Consider the following 22,119-nt stretch of genomic DNA (forward strand, 5'->3'; position numbering starts at 1 on the left):
TCTCAGTCAGGTAATCCTAAAAAGCCAGATGGTTCATCTTTATCATCCATAATTTCCTTTTGTGTTGGAGTCAGAGAGGGGAGAAATGAGGAGGCAGATTTGACCACAAGGACTGAAATCTGCAAATCCTTTGGCTGCAGAGGCATAAAGGGTGGGGGTAGCCAGGGGAGTGGGGGTAGCCAGGGGAGAGGGGGCGGTCTATAAATTCAATAAATAAATAAATAAATAAATACAGAATCTTTTTGAACACAGGAAGTTGGGGAGATGTTTCAGGCATTGCAAAGAGCTCATTTAACACAGTTCAAAAGACGAGACTTTCAAGCATGTAGAATAATCTTGTCAGTTGAAATCTGGAACAGGTGAACTGGAAAATACTGAATCAGGTTTCTCCATTATTGATTTGCCAAATTCAAGCATACATGCAGTTAGTCTAAAGATTTAAGAGTTCCGATGGTCTTAAGAGACCCCTGTGAAAAAGGTCGTTCAACCCCCAAAGAGGTCACGACTCAGTGAGAACCGCTGCTGTAGATGTTGTTCACTCACTCCACTTATCTCAACTACAGCACCTCTCAATGAAATCAGTTGTAAAATTGAGTATGTTTGTTAGGAAATATTTCTGCACTCTAACCAAACTTCATCAGCTAATAGCTCAAAAAGCATATTTCTTTTTCACTTTTGGAAACCCATTGCCAACTTCATTCATTGTATAGTCACTCACCAGGACAACACAACAATCAGAAAATAATTTATGATAGAAACCTTTCTCTGTAAATGGGATATCAGATTGTTTGCAGATTAATTATGCAAGTTGTAGTACTACTGTCTGTAAACAGGATTAGGCCTCTTGACTTCCCAAGTGACACAATACAAAGAAACTTCATTTCATACTAAATAAACAAAATACTTTATTTAAAAAAGTTCACAAGTCAAGTTAGAAAATACTGAAGTACTCTCCATTTATTCATTGTCTTAAAATTAATTGTGTCTGTACTAGCTTTGACCATTTGGGAGGGATATTTTATTCCTTTCAAAACACCTTCATGGCTTATATCCCAAATTAAGCAAAGATGTATAAATTAAAACTTTTGCCCTAGTTATTATTTCACATTGCTTTCAGCATTTTACACATTTGGTGTGCGTATAGAAAGGACCTTGGTTTTCCTTAAAACTTAAAATGGACAGGAAAAATATAGTACGTGTCAACTGTTTGGTTTTCTCTGTCTTCTGGTTTTTGGAACCAGCTTTGATCCCAGTTAAAATAACAGATCCTTGTGTGACTAAACTGAGCGATCATTTTAGTGACTAGGAAGCGGACAGGGTTTGAAAGAAGATTATTAGATCTCTTTCAATCCTGTTAAGAAGGATGGAGGGTGGCAATAGAAACTTTAAAAGCAGTTAATTTATCAGTTAATAAATTTTGGATGGCTAGAAATACAAACATTTTGGGTGGTTATACATACCTACTATGAGTTTATTGCCATGTTCCATCCAGATGCAACTGAATCCTTCTCAAAGGATTGCAATACCATTGAGGACTATCTGGATAAAAATAAGGCAATTTAAAATCTGAACTATGGGGGTTTGGTGAAGATCATAAAGTTTTGGGCTTCCAAAAAGCAGTTTTGTACAAAATCCAGCATTTCAGACTGCTCTGTCTCCTTCAGACCACTCTAGAACTTCCTTTCTAACCATACAGAAATTAATTCTTCAAACTGAAAGTGGCTCATATCTGTATGTCAACCCCACCAAAAAGGCCACAAATAAGTTATAATATGTAACAGGTATCATGGGTGAAGTCTACAGGAAGTATTTTAGTAGAAGCAACCCTCTTCTCAAGATATATAATTAAAAATATTTCTATTTGCGCAATTATCATGCACAGAAGGACAGAACCTCCCTGGGAGACCTAGCAACTTATTGTCTCCCAGCAAACACATTACGCATTCTGCAACAAGCAGTAGCCTCAGACCTTTAGTGTACTGAACCCAGGAGGCAAAATTTCAGCCAAGTGAAAAGCATAGCCACTGGAGGAAGAGCAGCATGCTCTCAAATCTTTGTCGGCACCTTGGAAAATCAAAGGACAGCAGCTATTGTTTCCCGGGGGGGAAGACAACAAAAAATTAGGATATCTCTTATCAAATTCACCTGGACTTTCAAAACCTTTCTTCAAGTAGCCTGTTTTTCTCATGGCAAAATAATTTGTCATTTTTCCACTGGCTTTCCGTAACGATTTGCAAGCTTTCCATATTCCTCCTCCATGGGCTACTCACTGCTAACAGCTGTAGGTTCTGACCAACTTGTACTTTGTAAAATATTTAATCCAGAATATTGAAACCTATCCCAAGTATGTTGCAGTTCATGATCATGTCATGGTCTGGAATAGATGGCAGGGCTTTAGAGGCCTGTCATAGAGCTACTTAAGCAATGCCACACACAAAAGGCTTTTCTATAGCACTCCTCCATTGTAACAGTAGACAGGATCAATAAGGGGCATCAGTCAATCCATTTGCATCAAGAGTGGCCAGTTTTATCTTGAAAATTTAAGTGATTCTGGGGCCACGGTGTGTTTGGGCAATCCTCATCATCAAAACTGATGTCATCTTCCTCATCTTCCTCTTCAAAGAGCTGATTCTCTAGAAAGGAACCCCCCAACCCATACTCCTGCTCATGGACAGAAGCCTCATTGGGGACGACATGTGAGGCACCTTCTATGAAATCAGCAAATCTGAAAGAAAGAAAGAATGTAAACAATGCTATAACTAATGATTCTACAACTACTTCTCTCTACAATTTACTGTTTTTACCAAGTATTTGCAAGACAAAGTCTAAATTGAGGAGGGGAAACCTGCTTGGGTATAGCATGTCCTTACGAAAAATGGGTTTCCTTCCCATGTAAGAAATCTAGATTGTTTTGAATTAGGTTCCCACAAATATAGCTTTAAATTGATTTTTTTTAAAATCAAGATTACAAAAAAAAAAAAAAAATCCCTCAGCACATTATAGCTCACCCCTCCCTTCTGATGATCTTCATGGACTACCTTTTTGGAGACTGGATGCGGGAGACTGCTTTCCATGCAGAGAACTCCGGACTTCTGCAGTACTCCCGCAATTGTTCCAATTGTCTGCGTGTCTCCACCTCCCCCTGCATCCGATATTCTTCCTCGGTCAACAGGCGTGGTGGGCTGGGCTTTTCTGGAGCTGTGAACAGCTTCCTGCTAGGACAGCAATGGCGTTAGTAGCACCTGTAAGTCAAACATTGAAATCTGGCCCTCTGCAATCCTCTTCAAACACTTAGGAGAGGGCACCTGATACACACTCAGAACTGCACCCTATCTTAAGTTGGGCTCAAAGTTGAACGTTCTAGACCTAGGCCTTCTTGGCAGGTATATTGTCCTCCCTGTTTTACTGTTGACAGTTCGTAGTCATATTACATCTTTTGCAAAGATATCTAAGAAATGCTAAAATTGTGTTATATATGTTTGTGATAATACTGTACTATTGTTCATCTTCAAGATGCCAAAGGACACTGATAAAGATTATCAGAATGGTGCTTTGAAATCAGGCCTCTTCTTGAGAATCTGGATTCATTTTTGCTCAGTAGCACTTAAGAGAGTAGAGTTTTCCATGATTTAGTATTGTACTTAGCTAGTCAGCCCTCATTTTTCCCAATGTTCAACAAAAACTTTATAGTTTGAGGAATCTTAAATCAGTTGTGTGTCACTCCTCTTAAAAAAAATACCTCACTCAAGTTTTTTCCTGAAATATCTTACAGATGTATTTAGATAAAGCCCTCAAGTACAACATCCAGATATCTTAGCCACATAATTATTTTACAAAATAGAAGACATAGATCAGGAGCCTGCCTCTTATATAAGAATGAACCTTTAGAAGCAGATTCTTTTGCCAAATGTTTGCAAAAGCCACATTGTCATATAAAGCCAGTGATTGTCTAAAGCAGTGTTTTTCAACTTCGGCAAATTTAGGAAGTGTGGACTTCAACTCCCAGAATTCCCCTGCCAGCTCTGCTGGCTGAGGAATTCTGGGAGTTGAAATCCATACCTCAAACTTGCCAAGGTTTAGAAACACTGGTCTAAAGTGAAGTAATGATTTATTCTTATTCCAAATCCTGCTTCCCTCACCATCTCTTCCACAAGGCTGTATAAAAAGAGAAGGAGCCTCGGGAATTCCTCTGCTGCGCTAGCCAAGACTTTTGTCACGTGGCTTTTCTTTTGAGAGAGTGGTCTCCTCATCAATAATTTTACCTCTTACCAGAAGAAATTTACATCATTTTCTACAGCTTCTAAAATTGCTTGTCATCTGCATCTTTTTTTTTGTCTCTTAGATTTAAAAAATACAGCAGGGATTACCTTGTTTTTAAAAAATGCTCAGCAAAAGGTACTTATCTTTATTCATTAATGCACTTCAGGTCTGAGCAAGTGCTTTCTACATGGTATGTCCAGGTTGTGGTAAAGAGACACAAAAAGGAAAGCTTTATAGCCACCCAAAACCTCAACAGATAGATCATGAAGTACGTTCATCACCCAAAACCATTTATCACAGTGCCTGAGTTCACATGACATGGTTAGCCCAACCTAAACAAACATTCCAGTTTAGTGTATTTTGTAAACCAAATCTCAGTCTCATTTTCCTCTTCTAAACTGATGTGACATCATGTCTTTATTTGTCTAAGCCAAAAAAAAAAGTAATTTCAGCTTTAGAAGATTTAAAACATAGGTTGGTCTCACAGTGCTTCAATATCACATAACCATCTTAAACAGTGCATGATAATAATTTACAAACAGCGCATGCTTATTTACAAAATTAAAATAATAGACTAACTCTGGCACTTCAGTGTTCTTTCCTGAGATTTTGCAAATGGGGGGGGGGGGTTGACACTTGCCTCCTCTAAGGAATCATATAGTCATGTCTGTCATCTGAAAGGTCTTTACACAAAAACCATAGGGCAGTGATGGCGAATCATAAGTGGGGGGAGCGCAGGGGGGGCGTGCATGGGCATAATGCAATGTGCGACCCCCCCAATGCGCATGCACGCACTACAGGCACTCCCCCGCCATTTTTGCATGCTTTTTTCGCCCTCCCCAGGCTCCAGAGGCTTTATAGGAGCCTGGGGAGGGCGAAAACAGCCTTCCACCGCCCGGAGGCCCTCCATAGGCTTTAGGGACCTTCAGGGGGCTTCCCTGAAACCTCCGGAGCAGTCAAAACGACCCTCTGAGCAAACCGGAAGTGACTTCCGGTTTGCTCGGAGGGTCCTTTTAAGTGCTCCAAAGGCTTCAGGGACCTTCAGGAGGCTTCCCTGAAGCCTTAGGAGCTCTCAAAACGACCCTCCGAGCAAGCCGGAAGTCCGTTCCCGAACTTCCAGTTTGCCCGTAGGGCCGGTTTTTTACGCTCCGGAGGCTTCAGGGAAGCTCATGAAGCCTCCAGAGGGCCTCCGGGTGGTGGTGGTGGGGCTCTTCGCCCTCCCCAGGATCCTATAAAGCCTCTGGAGCCTGGGGAGGGCAAAAAATGGCTTTTAAAAAGGGTGAACTTAGTTGGTTAGCGCGCACATGCGCGCTGGTCAGCTGGCAGGGCAGCACCTCGTGTGCCCTGACAAATGGCTCCGCGTGCCACCTGTGCCATAGGTTTGCCATCCCGGCTATAGGGACTAGAGAATTAACCAGGAATGAAAAAACATGCTAAGAATTTCAATAACTCAGAACATAAGTCACTTATTTTTGGGACAGCGTTATACATATAAACATATTCACCTACTCCTACCATACAAATTTCTAAATGGGCCTATCATTATTTACATTGTGTTTTCTAGGATGAGTCAAGCCATTGTTTCCCATCCATCACCTGTAGATGGCATAGGCCCATATGACTGGGTACTCCAGGTTTTTAGTGCAGATTGCAATTATAATCAAGATGACGGCAATATGTCGTATCTGAATGCTCATATAAAGGAGCAGCAAGCCGAAAATCTGCAGACCCCAAGTGAGAAGATTTATGCTGCGTTCATTCTCCAGAGGGCCATATTTGTAGCACACGGCAAAGCTTACACACCCTACGATGACCAGGTAGCCTGTGGAAGAAAAAGAATTATTTTTATTTGGATTTTCACTATCAACATGAGTTACTCCTTCAGTATAATTCAGCTTGTCTGTCAGCCAATAAGACATTGGTTATAAGTATTACATCTGTTCTAAATAACCTGGACACTAGCATGCAACCAAAACATTGAAGCCAGAAGGAAATAAAATGCAACAATTCATGCTTCTGACTCAGCATATTTTACAAAATATCAAACAAGTACATCATACTTTTTTATGAATGGATAGAAGAAAACAAGTGTTATAAAATATTATGTCCACAAAAGACAAAATATATTCTTTCAATATATGGTATTAGAAGGCGGGGGCGCTAGAAATTTTAATAATTCATCAAACAGTCCCACTAAAAACCATCCAGATGTTTTACACAGATATTCTGTTCATCTTTTAGTGCTGAGTTTAATTAAGTTTTGAATCTTCTGCTTGAGTACAGTATTATATTGTTTCATTTATGAAAAATGCTAATCACAAGCCTATTTATTGGCACACATACGGCAACATCTGAATTAATCATAGAAACAACTCCCCTTCATAAAACTCATTCCTGACAGGATTGTTTTTCAGTCTCTTGAATTTTAGCAGACTGATCTGATAACTGTAATATAAATCTTATTGCTGGTGATACATGATACAGGATGGGACATGATTATCAACTTTTTTTGTTCTGTGACTTTCGTGATTATATGAGTGGCTTTCAAGGCCTCTCTTTGAGGTTGGAAAAACAAAACTTAGTAAATCATAATTTGGAAAATCACATTAAGGAAGTAAATTATACAACACATTAGAATTATATAATGTTTTTATGCATGATAAAATGGAACGTCATACTCTAGAAACCAATATGTATTTAATAATATCAAGCAAGGTGACTGGGAATGAGAAGAAAAATCTATATTCGAAAATTTTCACGGGTGTAAGTATGCTGGTCTTGTTGTAATCGGGTCTTTTCCTGTGTAAGATTGAGATTGTCTTGGCAACGTTTCGGCGAGGTCTCACTCACCATCTTCAAGATCAAAAGCCAGCCTGAAGATGGCAAGTGAAACCTTGCCGAAACGTTGCCAAGACAATCTCAATCTTACACAGGAAAAGACCCGAATACATCAAAGCATAGATAGATAGATAGATAGATAGATAGATAGATAGATAGATAGATAGATAGATAGATAGATAGATATAGATAGATGATAGATAGATGATAGATAGATGATAGATAGATGATAGATAGATAGATAGATAGATAGATAGATAGATAGATAGATATAAATAGATAGCTATAGATACACACACACACACACACACACACACACACACAAACACACACACACAAACACACACACACAATGGTCTTGTTGTATTCGGGTCTTTTCCCGTGTAAGATTGAGATTGTCTTGGCAACGTTTCAGCGAGGTCTCACTCACCATCCTCAGGCTGGTGTTTTTGGCTTAAAGCGTGGCCGGAGCTGCCATCTTTCTATAAATCTTGGTGGGGGGGTGTGGAGTGCTGGCGTTGTTTCAGTAAGTGGATTGATTGGCTGTATCATGATTGGTAGATTGGTGCTGATTGGTGCTGGCTGTGTGTCCGTTGTTGCTTTGTGTTGTAACGGCCTGGGTGGTGGGTGGGGCTTGTTTGTTTACCAATAATTGTATACAATTCACTATGGAAATAGAAGCAAACAACCAACTTCCCTTTCTGGACGTCCTAATCTACAAAAACCACAATGGCTCCCTAGGACACACCATCTACTGGGAAAAAAAAACACCAACCGCTACTTAAATGCACAATCCCATCACCACCCTGCACAGATCAACTCTGTAGCCAAGACCCTCATCTCCAGAATCAAACGCCAAGCCGACCAAGACCACGTGAAAACTAAATTACACACTCTCACAAACGTATTAATCTCCAACGGATTCCAAAGAAAAACAATTACCAACCTAATCCAAAGGGAGACTCCCTCCAAAAACTAAGACACAGAACAGGACAATGGCATCACCCTCCTCCCTTACATCAAAGGCACCACAGATAAAATCAGCAAAATTCTCCACAAACACAATATCAAGACAGCCTTCAACACTGACCAAAAAATAGCCAACATCTTAAGAAACCCCAAAGACAAAATCCAGCTAAAAAACCAAGGAGTCTACGAAATGCCTTGCAAAATCTGCCCTGCAACATACATAGGACAAGCGAACACATCTGCACATCTGTGTTCTGCACGCATCGCAGAACACAAGAACGCAGTAAGAAAAAAAGAAAAAAACTTCCTCTCTTTTCCAGCATCTTAAAGCTACAGGACATGAAATTAATTTTGAAGGAACCAAGTTAATCTCCAAAACTGAACACTTCAACAAGAGAATAATTATGTGAACGAGCCAGACGTCGCGACGACACAACGTGCGGTCTCGATAGTCCGAGACCGCCCTTGATTCTTTTACCAGCTGCACGGTCCATTTGGACCTAAACCGTCCCGGAGAGACGGTGACAGGGAGACAAATCCTTGCTGGTCTCACGGACACCGCAAAGTCCCTGATCGACCCAAGGGAAGTTCTCCAAGCCGGCGGTAAACAGACAGCCCCCAGGCTGACAAAGTCAGAGACGGCTCCGGAAAGAAGGCAGTGAAAGTGAGTCCAGCTGGTGATATTTTTTTCTTTGAGAATGATTGCCCAAAGAAATTTTTAAAAAAAGATAAATTAGTTCTTTAAGCAAAAGAATAAAGCAGCGAAATTTATCTTTATTGGACTGCCTTAGAAAGTTTTTTGGCCCCTCTTCTATGTAACAGTGTTTTGTGGATTGAAGTGATTGGAACACTTCCTGTTTCTTCTCTTAAGTGAATGAATTGATTTTTTCTTCTACTCTGTGCTACCTTTATTTTTTGGTTGATCTAAAACTTTTTTTACTTTAACAATCCTTCCTCTTACTGTTTATTAAATTTTATTAAAGACACTTAGAGATTTTTGTTTTCCTTAAGGTTGATACCAATAAGAGAAAGTTGAATCTGCCATTCAAAAGCCAGAACTTGGTTTTTTCTTTTTTTGAAACAAAGTATCCTTTGCTCTATTTTCTCTGATTCTGTTGACGTTGTAACTAGAGGGTTTGCAGCTTGTCTGTAGAGACTGATAACGACTCAAGGACACGGACTGTTTTCTTGCAGGTGTCTTTGTGGAATATTTTGGACAAGGGAAGGGAAAGAAAAGATAGATTCCTCACTTTTTTGAAAAAATTAAAAGGATCTTATGTTTAAGCAAATTCAAAACACAAAAAAAATTATACATAAAAGAGACATTGAAGGCGAGAGTGGCAGTGGATTTTAAACTTTCTCTTTTCTTCTGGGAAATATGTATTTATATACAGATGAAGAAACCCTAAGTTACCAGGATTTTTTGGATGGAATTCTAAAGATATTGGAAGGATTTAAGAGGTTTGATAAGAAGTTGGATAGATTATTGTCTGGCTCAATAACAGATGAAGGGACTAGAGCCTCAAAAATTAAAGCAAAGAGGGAAGATATAGAAGATAAAGACAAGATAATAGATGGAACCTAATAATGGAGCACCTATGAGTGAAAGTGGAAAGGAGGGAACATGGAAATGTGAATCTGATTATTATTATATACTTGATGATCTGGAGCTCCACCCCTCCTGTCAAGATATGGATTTGATGATGGAATTAAGAAGAGAAACAGCTTTAGAAAGACATCTGATAATCAAAGACATGTTAATTTTAATACCAATTCAAGGGCAACAAGACTATATGAGAGATCTTTCAAGCAAAAAAGTGCGGAGAGAAGTTTTTAAAAATTTTATAAAGAAGTTTATAAGAGAATTGACACAACAACTGGCTAAAGAGATAAGATTGTTTTGTTACTGGAAAGACACAGGCTGATAATGAAGGTTGATAACTCAAAACTTAGTTAACCTTTGGTGATTAATAAGTAGGATTTCTTAGACACTTTTAGAATGTTTTCTTTAAAATGTTTATTCATTAATTAATAACTCATTATGATAATAATAATAATGAAATAATAATCTCAATTAGTAAAAATAATTTGGATATAAACTGTAAATTGGGACCTGGGGAAAAGATTTATCAATTTCACTAATATATTTTTGTTTAGATTTTATTATAAAGATGTAATTTCTCTTGGGCACTTATAAACTTTACTAACAAACTTTTGTTTATATTTTATTATAAAGATGTAATTTTTCTTGGGTCGGAGGGGAGGAGATGTGATATAAATGACAATTTTTTCTTTTTTATTTTTTTCTTTAGATAACTATAATAACAATAAGGAAATGTTAATGGATAATGTTTAATGATTTTTATATGTCTTGGCATTGGTAAAGGCAATTAGATATAAGCCTTAAATAGTGAGTTGGGAAAAAAAAGGGAATATGCTATAAAAGGGTAATTATTGGAGGTTTATAGGAATAGCTAATGAATGCCAGTAGGTGGTTGTGTCTTTAAATACAAATGATTCTAGATAAAAGCATGTTTAAATAATTATAGCTAAACAAGAATGATGGTATATTGATGATAAAATACATAAAAGATTTTCGATTTTGAAATGTAAATTAAAAATATGAAGGATGTATAGTAACACACAAAATTTATTTGTAACCAATCGACATGCTTTCTACAAGATGTAATGAAGAATGTTTTTTTGTGTGTGTTTTTGTTTAAGACAATAAAAAAAATTCTAAAAAAAAAGAGAATTATGAAAGCTATCAAAATAAACACCCCCACAACATGAATAAACGTGATGACATCTCCCGCCTACCAGACATCTGGAAACCAGCCCTAGTCAACAAACGAGCCCCACCCACCACCCAGGCCGTTACAACACGAAACAACAATGGACACACAGCCAGCACCAATCAGCACCAATCTATCAATCATGATACAACCACACGATCAATCATTACATTTACTGAAACAGCCAGCACTCCACACACCCCCACTAAGATTTATAGAAAGACAGCAGCTCTGACCATGCTTTAAGCCCAAAACCCAGCCTGAAGATGGCGAGTGAGACCTCGCCAAAACGTTGCCAAGACAATCTCAATCTTACACGGGAAAAGACAACACACACACACACATATATATACACACACACACACACATATATGCACATATATATATATATACACACACATACATATACATACATACATACTGTTGTATTATTTTTATTATAAATGATTCTCAGGATAAAGCATATACTGACTTAAATTTGATAAACCAGACTTTTAGAATATTTTAAACCTAAATTGAAATGTTTCAGATGGTTAAATTAGAGTGTGTGTGGCCTAAATATGCCTTTCAAAGATTACCCATGACCAAACTATTTATCTGCAACATGATTTCTTCAGAAATTAAGTGCTACTATTACACCAATTTAAAGTGGCCAGCCTGTTGATCCAGATAGCTTTCCAATGATACGTTAAGGTATATACTGAGGTTTTTGTTTCTATGCTGTTGGATAGTTATCCATTTTTGAGTATTTTTTTCTAAACTACGATGTCTTTCTGAATTTTTCTCTTCTTAATTAGAATGATTCTGTTAGTGATGATACGATTGATTCTGCAAGTTCTATTTTCTGTTTTTCTATTTATTTTTGTAATGGTTACATTGTAATTGTTTTATTATAAGTAATAAAAAATAATTATAAAGTCATTAATACAGAATAAGAATACTCACATTCCAAATATAGCCTCTTTTGTATGATAAGTAATGAGGAATGCAAAACCAACATTAATTGACAGATGGTTCTGAAAGTGTAAATAATGTCTTTCCAACCATGATGTCTTACACTATCATGGATTCACAAACCTATGGAAAATTTGCTATCTCCTTCTATTTAATTCCAAATATACTGTCACAGAAATACGGTAATTCTTTGTATTTTTCCTAGATAAGTAGGAAACGTAATAGCCTGCAAATTCTATTTACGCAAACTAATCAGAATATTTGGACCATTTTAGAAAGTAGTTACTTAAGCGAAAGTCAACTGCTGCTTTTTCCCTACGTAGATTAGTTCAGAAACATTGTAAAATGACCTCAGCATCAAAAAGAGAAGGTCATCAGCTACTCACCAAGTAGATATTCCCAATATAAGGTACATATTTCCTGAAGGTTTCTGAAGGCCAACTGGGTAAGGTAAATAGAAAAAGACCAGCCTCCCAAAATCATGAGATAGATAGGGCTCTTCTAGAAAAAAATAAATAAAATGTTACAGATTAGAGAAAGCTCCTTTAGCATTTTTAGCAGTTTTTCTCACCTGCAGCATTCCAATGTCTTCACATGCTGCACTCCTTCTGGTTGGCTCTTTCAATCATGAACAGTTCCATGTAGTAATCATAAGGGATGTTTTTCTGGATGAAATTTTTAAGTACGCTCTGATTTTGAATCCTTGGATGTCTCAAGACCCACTTCTCAAAATGTACCGTGTTTCCCCGAAAATACGACTGAAACTAAAGCCTTGTCACATTTTTCGCGTGGGCAAAAATATAAGCCCACCCCCGAAAATAAACCCCCTGGACAACCCCCCCTCAGGCCAGGCAGAGCGCCGCTCACTGACATAGCGGTATCCTGAAGGCGCCAAGCCGCAGGAGCCAGGGGGGGGAGAAAGGCGCTCACATTGCTTGGTGCCTTTGGGATACCGCTAGGTTGGGAAGTGGCGTTCTGCCTGGCCAGAGGGGGGAGTTGCCGGGCGGCTGCTCCCTTGCGAACTGGCTCCCGAAGAGCCGGGCACAGCCTAAGGGGCGAAGCAGCCATGAGGTGACCACGCTCATGAGCAACCGCCCGACAAACCCCCTCTCCAGCCGGGCAGAGCACCATTCACTGACCTAGGGGGTATCCCTAAGGCGCCAAGCCACGTGGTGCTCTGCCCGCTCCCCAGCTCCGGCGGCTTGGCACATTAGGGATACCCCTGCCCGGCTGGAGAAGGGGGTTGCACGAGCGCCTGTTCTGCCCCCAGCAGGCATGCCTCCTAGCCTCAACATGTCTGATCCCAGCTCTCCCTGCAGCAGCTCTATGGTAGCGTACTCCTAGAGCGGCCACTGCTGGAAGACTCGGCAGCCGAGTTTTGGAGTTTGGAACCGGAGAAGACATTATGCTCGGAGTGCTGTGGCGGCGACAACTGCAGGGAGAACTGGGCTCGGACATGTTGAGGCTAGGAGGCATGCCTGCTATGGGCAGAACAGGCGCACGCACAACCCCCTTCTCCAGCCGGGCAGAGCTCCATGCACTGACCTAGAGGATATCCCTAATGTGCCAAGCCACGGAAGCTAATGGTGCTTTGCTCGGCTGGAGAGGGGGTTTGCCGAGGGGTTGCTCGTGGGCTTGGTCACCTCATGGCTGCTTCGCCCCTGAGGCTGTGCTCGGCTCTTCGGGAGCCAGTTCGCAAGGGAGCAGCCGCCTGGCAACCCCAAAACAATAAGCCCTCCCCTATAATAAGCCCAAGGCCATATTTTGTAAGTAAAAAGTTAAATAAAACCCTGTCGTATTTTCGGGGAAACACGGTATGAAGTACAGCGTGTAACATTCCATGTGAAGATTTGGAAAAGGGGGGGAAACTAAATGGACATCACATAAGATGGCCTACCTGACACAGGTATATCATGTTCTGGTTTTGATACTCAAGTCTTTGCTTACAGACATTTTTTTTTTATATGAGGAGCAGAGGATTTAAGCTGATCATTTTCAGGTTTACCCAAAGCTCATCCTCAATGCTTTTTTCTTTGTTTCTTTATAGAATAGCATTGTTTTATATCGACATCCCTTTCATTCACTGAGGTCACTTGCACAATAGAAGAAAATACAAGGCTTTATCACACTCCTTTCCTTTGCCCATTCAAAACATTCTAATATTTGTGCTTCCAAGACTGTTTTTCCTATGTTGCTTTTAAGCAAAATCTGCTACATTATGTCTGTTGTTAAACCAAAATGAATCCTTTTGGTCAAATAGCAGACCATTGAACATTTGCTTTTCCCTTTAAAAGAGATGTGATAAATGTAAGGAAACTTTTATCAAGGCATATGAGTATGGGCCAAATAGCTTTCATGTAAAAATTGAAAAATCTACGCTCTAATAATGTAGACCGAAACACATTACAATGGGCTAAAGTTAATGCTCTTCTATTCCAATACAGTCCTCTTGAGGCCAGTATGGGTGTAGATATTAAGCTGGAATATAAATTTCCTTTGTGTTAAATAACGACAAAAATAATTTGGGAATTCTTTATCTCTGTATGTTTAATTCTCACTGTCTCTAGATAAATTACAAAATAAGGCAAGAAACTGCCATTATTAACATCATTTAACATTTTGGTCCACTGAATCAATCAGGGTTAGGGATACTAAGAAGTCTATACGCATATTTGTCCAATACTTAAGATGCAAAACCAAATAATTCTCATAATTAAAAGTTTAAGAGATTCCTGGGAAACCTATCAGACATTTAAATTTTTATTCTTTATTATCTCCAATGGACCAAAACCAGTAGGTTAAGATTTATGAACTTCAACTTCCAGAATTCCCCAGCCAGCATGGGGAATTCTGGGAATTGAAGTTTACATATCTTAAAATTCCCAAGGTTGAAAAATATTGATGCATATGAAAAAAATGGAGCACCTTAAAGCATTTCAGCTATAACCTAAACCTCAAAAACATATAAAACCATTGAAATCAAAACTTCCACACTGCACCCAGTTCTAAAAAATCTGAGCATGGCTTTTGAACTTGTGTTCCAAGATTCCATTGCACTGAATAAGAGTCTAGATATTTAGAGTTCTTTACTTGTTCAAGTTGGTGCCCATTTAGTTGCTGATAATGGTATATTTGGATTTTTTTTTTCAGAACCCCATTATAATTACTTTTAGTAGTTTTCCAATAAGGTCTCTGTTTACAATAACCAAAGGCAAAGCTCACAATATTCTCTTCAACTCAATATATGCTAAGGAAAATTGTAGCACTATCAGCATATAACGAAACTGCTATTATCCAACCTGCCAGATTAGATGGCCTTGCACCAGAGTATGGGTAGTAAAATTGTGAAGAAGTTGTTTTCTATACCTAGTTAGGTTGATAAAATTCCCTTCATGTTTCCAAGCTTACTTAAACAATAAAAACAAGGCAGGCATTTAGAGGTTCAAGCTTGAACCTTGGAACCAGTTTTCTTAATTCATTACCTTCCATATTTTTTTAAAAAAATAATACAAGATAACATTTAAAAGGGGGGAAGGGATTCAAAAAGGGAAGAAGTGAAAGAGGGGGGGTTGTTTTTCCTCAGTACAGATATAAAATATATAATCAGGTAATATTTTACCCTCCATATCTATTATTAGACTGCCACACCCCAAATTACCAGGCATTTGAAAGGCCTTTAGCCAGTTCAGACTATTTACTTTTCAGAATGTTGCCAAAACCCCTAACAGAGCTAAGTCATCATATTTTAACCCACCTTAGGCACAAATCTGGATAGTACATAGACAACAATGAGCAATGAACTCAGTATGCCAATGCTTATTCCAGTTGAATAGAAAAAGATTGAACTTCTGCAAAGAGAAAGAATATTTCAAACACTATGTATGAAAATCTACACATGGCACAAGTTTAACAGTAACTCTAATAATTCTAGGTTTTGAGCGGATAGCCATTAAAAAGAAAGAAAAGAAATGACAGCAAGGGCTGATGGGTAAAGAGGAAGACAAATAGAAAATGAATTATAGCAGCAGGAGGAAAAGTAAACAATACTCCAAAAACTAAGAGCCATAATGCTTTCCCCAAAGGGACAGACATCAACTAAGCTGCCAAATTACATGGTAGTTCTTTAAAAGAGCAAACAATATGTGGAAGTCTTGCAAGAGTTGGAAATAATGACGCACATGCATTAAGACTTCACAAATATCTCTCTTCACTACTCAGAAAAAGAACAGAGGACAAAAATATCCTGTTACATGAAAGCCCATGGAAACAACAAGATTTGATATTTCCCAAGTACTCTCCAGTGAAAAGGGACAGATTAACACAATCACAAACTGAAAGAGAGATAGGCATTTACTAGATTAGATGGTTATCAGTTGTGAGCTGGCAAACATTATGAACTGGATTTCTACTGACCTACTCATCAAATCACCACAGAAAAACAGCAGCAGGCCCAGAAATGTAACAATGAAGAGCTTAGGATCAAGTGCTAAAAGAAATAAAATTATTATTTTATTAATCAGCTGGCTGAACTACTCAGAATATAATGGCAAATATATGTAAAAGATAAAAATATCTTCCCATCAATATGTGTTTCTGCTGCATACAGATTTTTGATAAAGTGATTGTCAAAATGAAAAAAACCTGAGAACTATTAAGAACCATTGCTGCAAAGTCTTTTAAAAAGGCAAACAGTATTTTCTTTTAAAATCATTCTTTTCATCATTCACATTTTTTCTAAGAACCAACTGATTTGAAAAATGCAGACTGCATAATAAAACTAATTCACACACGTTATTTTTTGTACCTCAGAACATCATATACATACTCACACATAGTTCAGCAATTGTGAACAACTGTGTTTCAAAATGGACAGATTTTATATATACAAAGTGAGCATGTCCTTATATGAGATGTTCCTCTCTTTTACCTCTGCAGACCTAAACCTACTAGACTTGTTCTTACGGTAGCAAATGCTGCCTTAAAATTTTGGAATGTAACATATATACATACAAAGTCAGTGATCATTCTAAATGTATTCATTTCTCCTTGCCTATCCAGGATAATTATATCCTTCAGACATGAATAAAATATGTATGAAAAAAAGTAAAGGTATTCCAAGGTATTCCAAGAATCCAAGCAGCACATTCAGGAAATATATCAAGTCTAATTTCACAGGATCACAGAATTGTGGAATTGGAAGAGACCAAAAGAATAATCTAAGTCCATTCTTCTGTGAAGGAAAATCAGAGACCATCCTTGAGAAATGGCTGTCCAGCCTCTTCCAAACCTCCAAAGATGGAGAATTACCACACATAGACTATTCCATTTTGGCAAGGGGAGGGAGGGCTAAGTTAGCACTGATTCTGGCAACTGCATTTAATAGTCTTTGTAGTTTCCTTGGCAAGATTTTCAGAAATGGCTTATCACTGTCTGCTTCCTAGGGCTGAGACAGTGTGACTGACTCAATGTTACCCAGCTGGTTTTGTGTCTAAGACAGGACTAGAAATCATGATCTCCTGGTTTCTACCGTGGTGGCTTAACCATTACATGCAAATGACACTTGTATAGGATTTGGCATTAGAACATTTTTCCTTATATTTAATTTAGGTAGTTGTGTGAGCATGCCAAGTGATGCACCATCCACACCATGCTGCATGGCCATTGGTCACATAACTGCATTTGGGTTGCTTGGCAACCTGTTTGTATTTATAACCAATTGCCAAGTGCCCTGTGATAACGTGATTGTCATTTGCAATTTTTCTGCTGTTTCCTCAAAAAGTCAACAGGGAAGCCAAAAGGAAAAGTTGCAAGCAGAGGAGACATTGGACTTGAGGTCCGTTCTCCCAGTGTGCTGAGAGACTTCCCCTCCCCTCCATGCAGGAAAAGGAAATCCTCCTGTGCACTGGGGAGATGGATCTCAAATGTGATGAAAACACTAGTAGATTCCAGTGTTTTGAGCCTTCTACATTGATAGAGCCTGCAATAGTTCACCTAAGTGGAGCAGGGAAAGGATTCCTGAGTATAATGGTCCGCATAGTCACTTAATATCCGCAACTGGGAAAGACGAGATTGAGATTGTTGAGCAAGGTAGTGACGTGGCAATTTACTTTGCTTCACTCAACAACCGAGATTCTGGACGCAACTGTAGTCGTAAGTGGTGGACTACCTGTATTAGAACAACTACGATAAAAGAAAACTTACTTCGAATAACACTGATGGTATACTTGGAGTCTGGGTCTAAGGTCTCGACTTTCAAGCAAGTTTCTTTACTGAAAATGTCAACATTAATGTAAGTATCATTAAGCTTCTCTTTGAAGAGCAAGCCAACATACATCCATAAACTAAATCCATCCAGTTCTTTCAGCTTCTCCTCACTTTCAACTTGGATGACACGGATCACCTTGGTGCTGTTTATTCGGATCTGGATGGAACAAAAAGAGATGACAAAAACAAGGACAGTTCCGTAATTAATTAAAATATTTCTTAATGTTATTACTTAACAGTTTGTTGAATTAGACAGCATTACATTTAACAAGTTATGTTGCAATGCCCTTACAAAATACTTAACAACTAGTTTCAGGGGAAAATGCCAAAGAACTTAATAGGGTTTTGAAAAACTGCCAAATGAAATCTGAAAAAGCTTAGCATCTTGAGCTGGCAACTTATTTATGGAGAAAAAGCTATTTAATCCAGTGATGAGAAAGGAGACCAATATTAAATCTCATTGTGAAACCAACTGAGAAATACCACAAACATCCAAAAAAGGTATCGTGGAGAGGAACTTTGACCCTTTGCCTACTAGAATCATCTGACCTAATTCTATTCCCAACCTCTAGCATGGAGATAGGTTAAAATATAGCCTGTATGGATCAGCAACTACAATATGGTATTGCAACATTACTAAGCTATAGAATATAATCTTGTTCTTGACTGTCCATTATCTTTTTCTTCAAATCTTACTTGAATGGAATATACGCAATTATATAACCGTGAGACCAAAGTTGGACCAAAGTTTTTCCTAGATGTATATAAACCAATTGCATCTAATGAAATAGCTTGAGAAGACAAGGAGAAAGAACAGCAGGACCATTCTTGCTACACAATTATTATAATACAGCAAGCTAGATCCTTAGTAATTTACTATACATCCCCCGAATTTATAATTTGCTTTTATCTTCCACATGCTCCAAACTAATCAGGGTTTTAATAAAATTTATATTGGAGTCACCTAGAATATATTTACAGATCTATGGTTATTCACTTTAATTTTGTGAGATGCACCTCAGGTACCCCCCCCCCCAAATATAATTCTTACCTGAATTTTAGTCCATATATCATGCCATTTGGGAATCACTTTATTTGAATAGCAAAACTGTTCAGGGGTATTATTTACATATGTTTGATGTTCTTTAAGTAACACTACATGTCCATCTGTAGGAATCCACACAAAGAAAAAAAAAACATTAGATACATTGGCAAAATGAAATGTCTTTCGAGTTAAGACAATGAGGCTGATTTATATAAATGAGGAACAGAATAATTCTACCTAGTAAAATTCCAATATGCCTTTATCTATTTGTTATATTTATAACCTGCTGAGATTTATTTCATGGGTTTCAGGTAGCGTACTGTATATAACACTCCTTTGATCCCCCCCCCCCCCATATATACTAAAACAGAATTTTGGTTAATAGTAATGGCAAGTGGACATGCAAAAGACTAGGTGACCAAAATCCATCTTGCTTGTGTTAAATCATAGAACACAGTAAAAGAAATCTGACTTAGGTTTCAATCTGAACATACAGTATTTACATTTTTAAAATATTAATGGATTTCTTACCTATTTACTCTTGGTACTCTGGACACCAACAACCATAAAATTTATAAATAAACTATAGTCTCAATAACAAAAGCATTAGCCACATTGCACCCAGATGATAATAACCAGATGTAAACATTTGTCCTTAATTTTGGAAGATGTGGAGAACAGTAACAACAAATGCCACAACTCACTGGAAAACAGGGTATGCTACAGAGTATCAATTTTGCCTAATAATCCACTTGATATTATTTCTGAGTACAGTACTCGAAACAACAGCCCATATTGTCTTGTCACACTACCGTGGTTATCCAAGTGATATTTCACCATGATTAATTCATTCATCTTTATTTGGACAATGATTAATATTTGTGTATGTATCCCCCCCCCCCGAAAATATTGCAACACAGCAGCAGCCATGAGGTGGCCACGCCCCCTCCTGTACCGCAAAAATAATAAAACCTCCCCGAAAATAAGGAAAAGCACTTATTTCAGGGGTAAAAAGAAAATAAGACCCTGTCTTATTTTCAGGAAACACAGTATCTCATGTGTATATATCATATGTATATGTATGTGGGTTGTGTATAGGTAGATATATACTTTCTTTTGAGAGTGGACAGAATTTCATTTTTAATGTGGGCCAGTGTACTCGCAGTAAAAAAAAATGACAATAAAGTTTATCTTCTCTTTATTTCTTGAAAATCTCCTTTCACCAAGAAGCCTGATGCCCACAGATGCCCACCTCTATCATAGTCTAAGCAACCCATCCACCCCTCAGACTTAAGTTGAGGGAAATTAATACTCGGGACAGCCCAAGCCATCACAACATGTTACTCCCAAGACCTGCTGGGATTCCAGTCCCCAAAGCCTGGCTGGGAATTGTGGGAAGCGGAGTCCCATTTGGAAAGGAACAGGATGGGAAAGCCTGGCATGGAGAAGGCCTCCATAGTGCCCTTCGTTCCCCCAAAGTGATAAGGAATATCTTGGGACGGGGATTTTCGGTTGAGAAATCAACCTAAGCCCATCGTCGCTTACTAACAATAACGGCACTGAGGGACCCGGAGCCTCCGTTACCGGAAGAGGCTCAAGAGGCAAAGGGGCAAAAAGGCTGGGGAACGCCCTGAACTATCTCGCACTCCTGTCCGCTTACCGGAGCTGCGCGCCAGGATCGAAAGGACCACAACTCGTAAGAGGAGGCGGCAGCCATGAGGCCACTCGGAGGCTGTTTTCATCTCTCCCGCCATAACCTGCCCGCCGGTCTCTCACCCGCCCCCCATCGTAAATAACCCTTCCCTCCGCGGTGGCCCCCGCAGCCTATCGGAGAGCGAGAGCCACTCCCGCCAGCACGAGAGTCAGCCGCATCACCCAATTGCAAGCCGCTTGACATGAGGGAAGACCGGGCTTAGAATCCGCCTTGCCAACGGTCGCCCTTGACCGAAGTGACAGGAACCAATCAACGATCAGAGTCGAGGCCCTTGTGAGGTAACGCACACCGAACATACGGCGAAATTGATATACAGTCTGTCCACTCAACGAGGAGGATCAAGCAACTAGTCAGTAACCAAACCCATTTTCTCGCCCCAATTGGTTGGAAGCTGACAACTTTCAACCAATCGAAGAGACAGAATTGAGAAGTGTGTGACAAGCACCCGCCCTTCTTTTTTTCTTCGGAGGAAATGGCAGTACTTTTTTAGCAGACGAAGCGGGAGGGTGGGAGGGGTGTTGTTTTCGTCCGCAAGAGTGCAGAGTGATTTCCCTTAACAACCATCGAGGGTCTGCACTAGCAACAGCCTCCCGAAGGACAGGCCGCAAATGGCACTCCTTGGGTGTGGCAGTGATGAAGGGCGGGAAACCAGAGTGCGAAGGAGTGCTGCGGTTTTGGGGGCAATTCGGATTGTACGGTAGAGTTCAGAGGCAACTGTGACAGGGACCTTGGAGTCTTAGTGGACGATCACTTAAACATGAACCAGCAGTGTGCGGCGGCGGCAGCCAAAAAAGCTAACAAAATTCTTGTTTAGGCATACAGTCAAAATCATGTGAAGTATTAGCACAGTTCTATAAAGCCTTAGTAAGAAACAATGGATGGAAACTAATCAAGGAGAAGAAGCAATCTGGAATCAAGGAGAAACTTCCTAACAGTGAGGACAATCAACCAGTGGAACAGCTGGCCTTCAGAAGTTGTGGGAGCTTTATCACTGGAGGTTTTTATGATTGGACAGTCACTTGTCTCAAAAAGTATAGGGCAGCGATGGCTAACCTTTTTGTTGTTGCGTGCGAAAGTGTGTACACGTGTGCTGTCGCACATATGTGTACATCCATAATGCAATGTGTGGGGGCGGGGGACCCCCACGCTCCCCCGCACATGCATGCATGTAGTCCCCCGCCCAAGCGCATGCATGCATCTTCTGCACCCCCTGCGCATGTGCACGCGACCCCCTACATGTGCCACGCACACATGCATACACACATCTGCATGCACCCCAC

General features: G+C 39.3%; 1 protein-coding gene across 3 annotated transcripts; it reads right to left on the reverse strand.

Annotated features, from left to right (window-relative positions):
- Positions 1-880: 880 nt before the first annotated feature.
- NEMP1 (nuclear envelope integral membrane protein 1) lies at positions 881-20,984 on the reverse strand. 3 transcript variants are annotated; one of them, XM_081934423.1, is made up of 9 exons: positions 20,786-20,984; positions 19,132-19,247; positions 18,018-18,237; positions 16,230-16,302; positions 15,571-15,664; positions 12,203-12,314; positions 5,857-6,082; positions 3,039-3,215; positions 881-2,725 (listed from the first exon to the last, which is right to left on the reverse strand). In XM_081934423.1, the coding sequence occupies exons 1-9, from the start codon at positions 20,877-20,879 to the stop codon at positions 2,512-2,514; spliced, it is 1,326 nt and encodes a 441-aa protein (XP_081790549.1). In that variant the 5' UTR covers positions 20,880-20,984; the 3' UTR covers positions 881-2,511. The 3 variants fall into 3 exon arrangements, with proteins under 3 accessions (XP_081790549.1, XP_081790547.1, XP_081790548.1); XM_081934421.1 differs by having other exon boundaries at positions 12,203-12,317; positions 20,786-20,977; XM_081934422.1 differs by having other exon boundaries at positions 3,039-3,212; positions 12,203-12,317; positions 20,786-20,959.
- Positions 20,985-22,119: the final 1,135 nt, after the last annotated feature.

Source organism: Natrix helvetica, assembly GCF_964273705.1.
Source record: "Natrix helvetica genome assembly, chromosome: 1".
In the NCBI taxonomy this organism is placed as follows: Eukaryota; Metazoa; Chordata; class Lepidosauria; order Squamata; family Natricidae; genus Natrix; species Natrix helvetica.

What these genes read in the sequence shown, in the direction of transcription:
- NEMP1 (XM_081934421.1), bottom strand. Translation starts at nt 20,879, where the DNA reads ATGGCGGGAGAGATGAAAACAGCCTCCGAGTGGCCTCATGGCTGCCGC. An exon ending in TATCCAGATTTGTGCCTAAG is followed by an intron (nt 12,318 to 15,570) that starts GTGGGTTAAAAT and finishes ATTTTTTTCTAG; the next exon opens with AAGAGCCCTATCTATCTCAT. An exon ending in CGCATCCAGTCTCCAAAAAG is followed by an intron (nt 2,726 to 3,038) that starts GTAGTCCATGAA and finishes TCTTTCTTTCAG; the next exon opens with ATTTGCTGATTTCATAGAAG.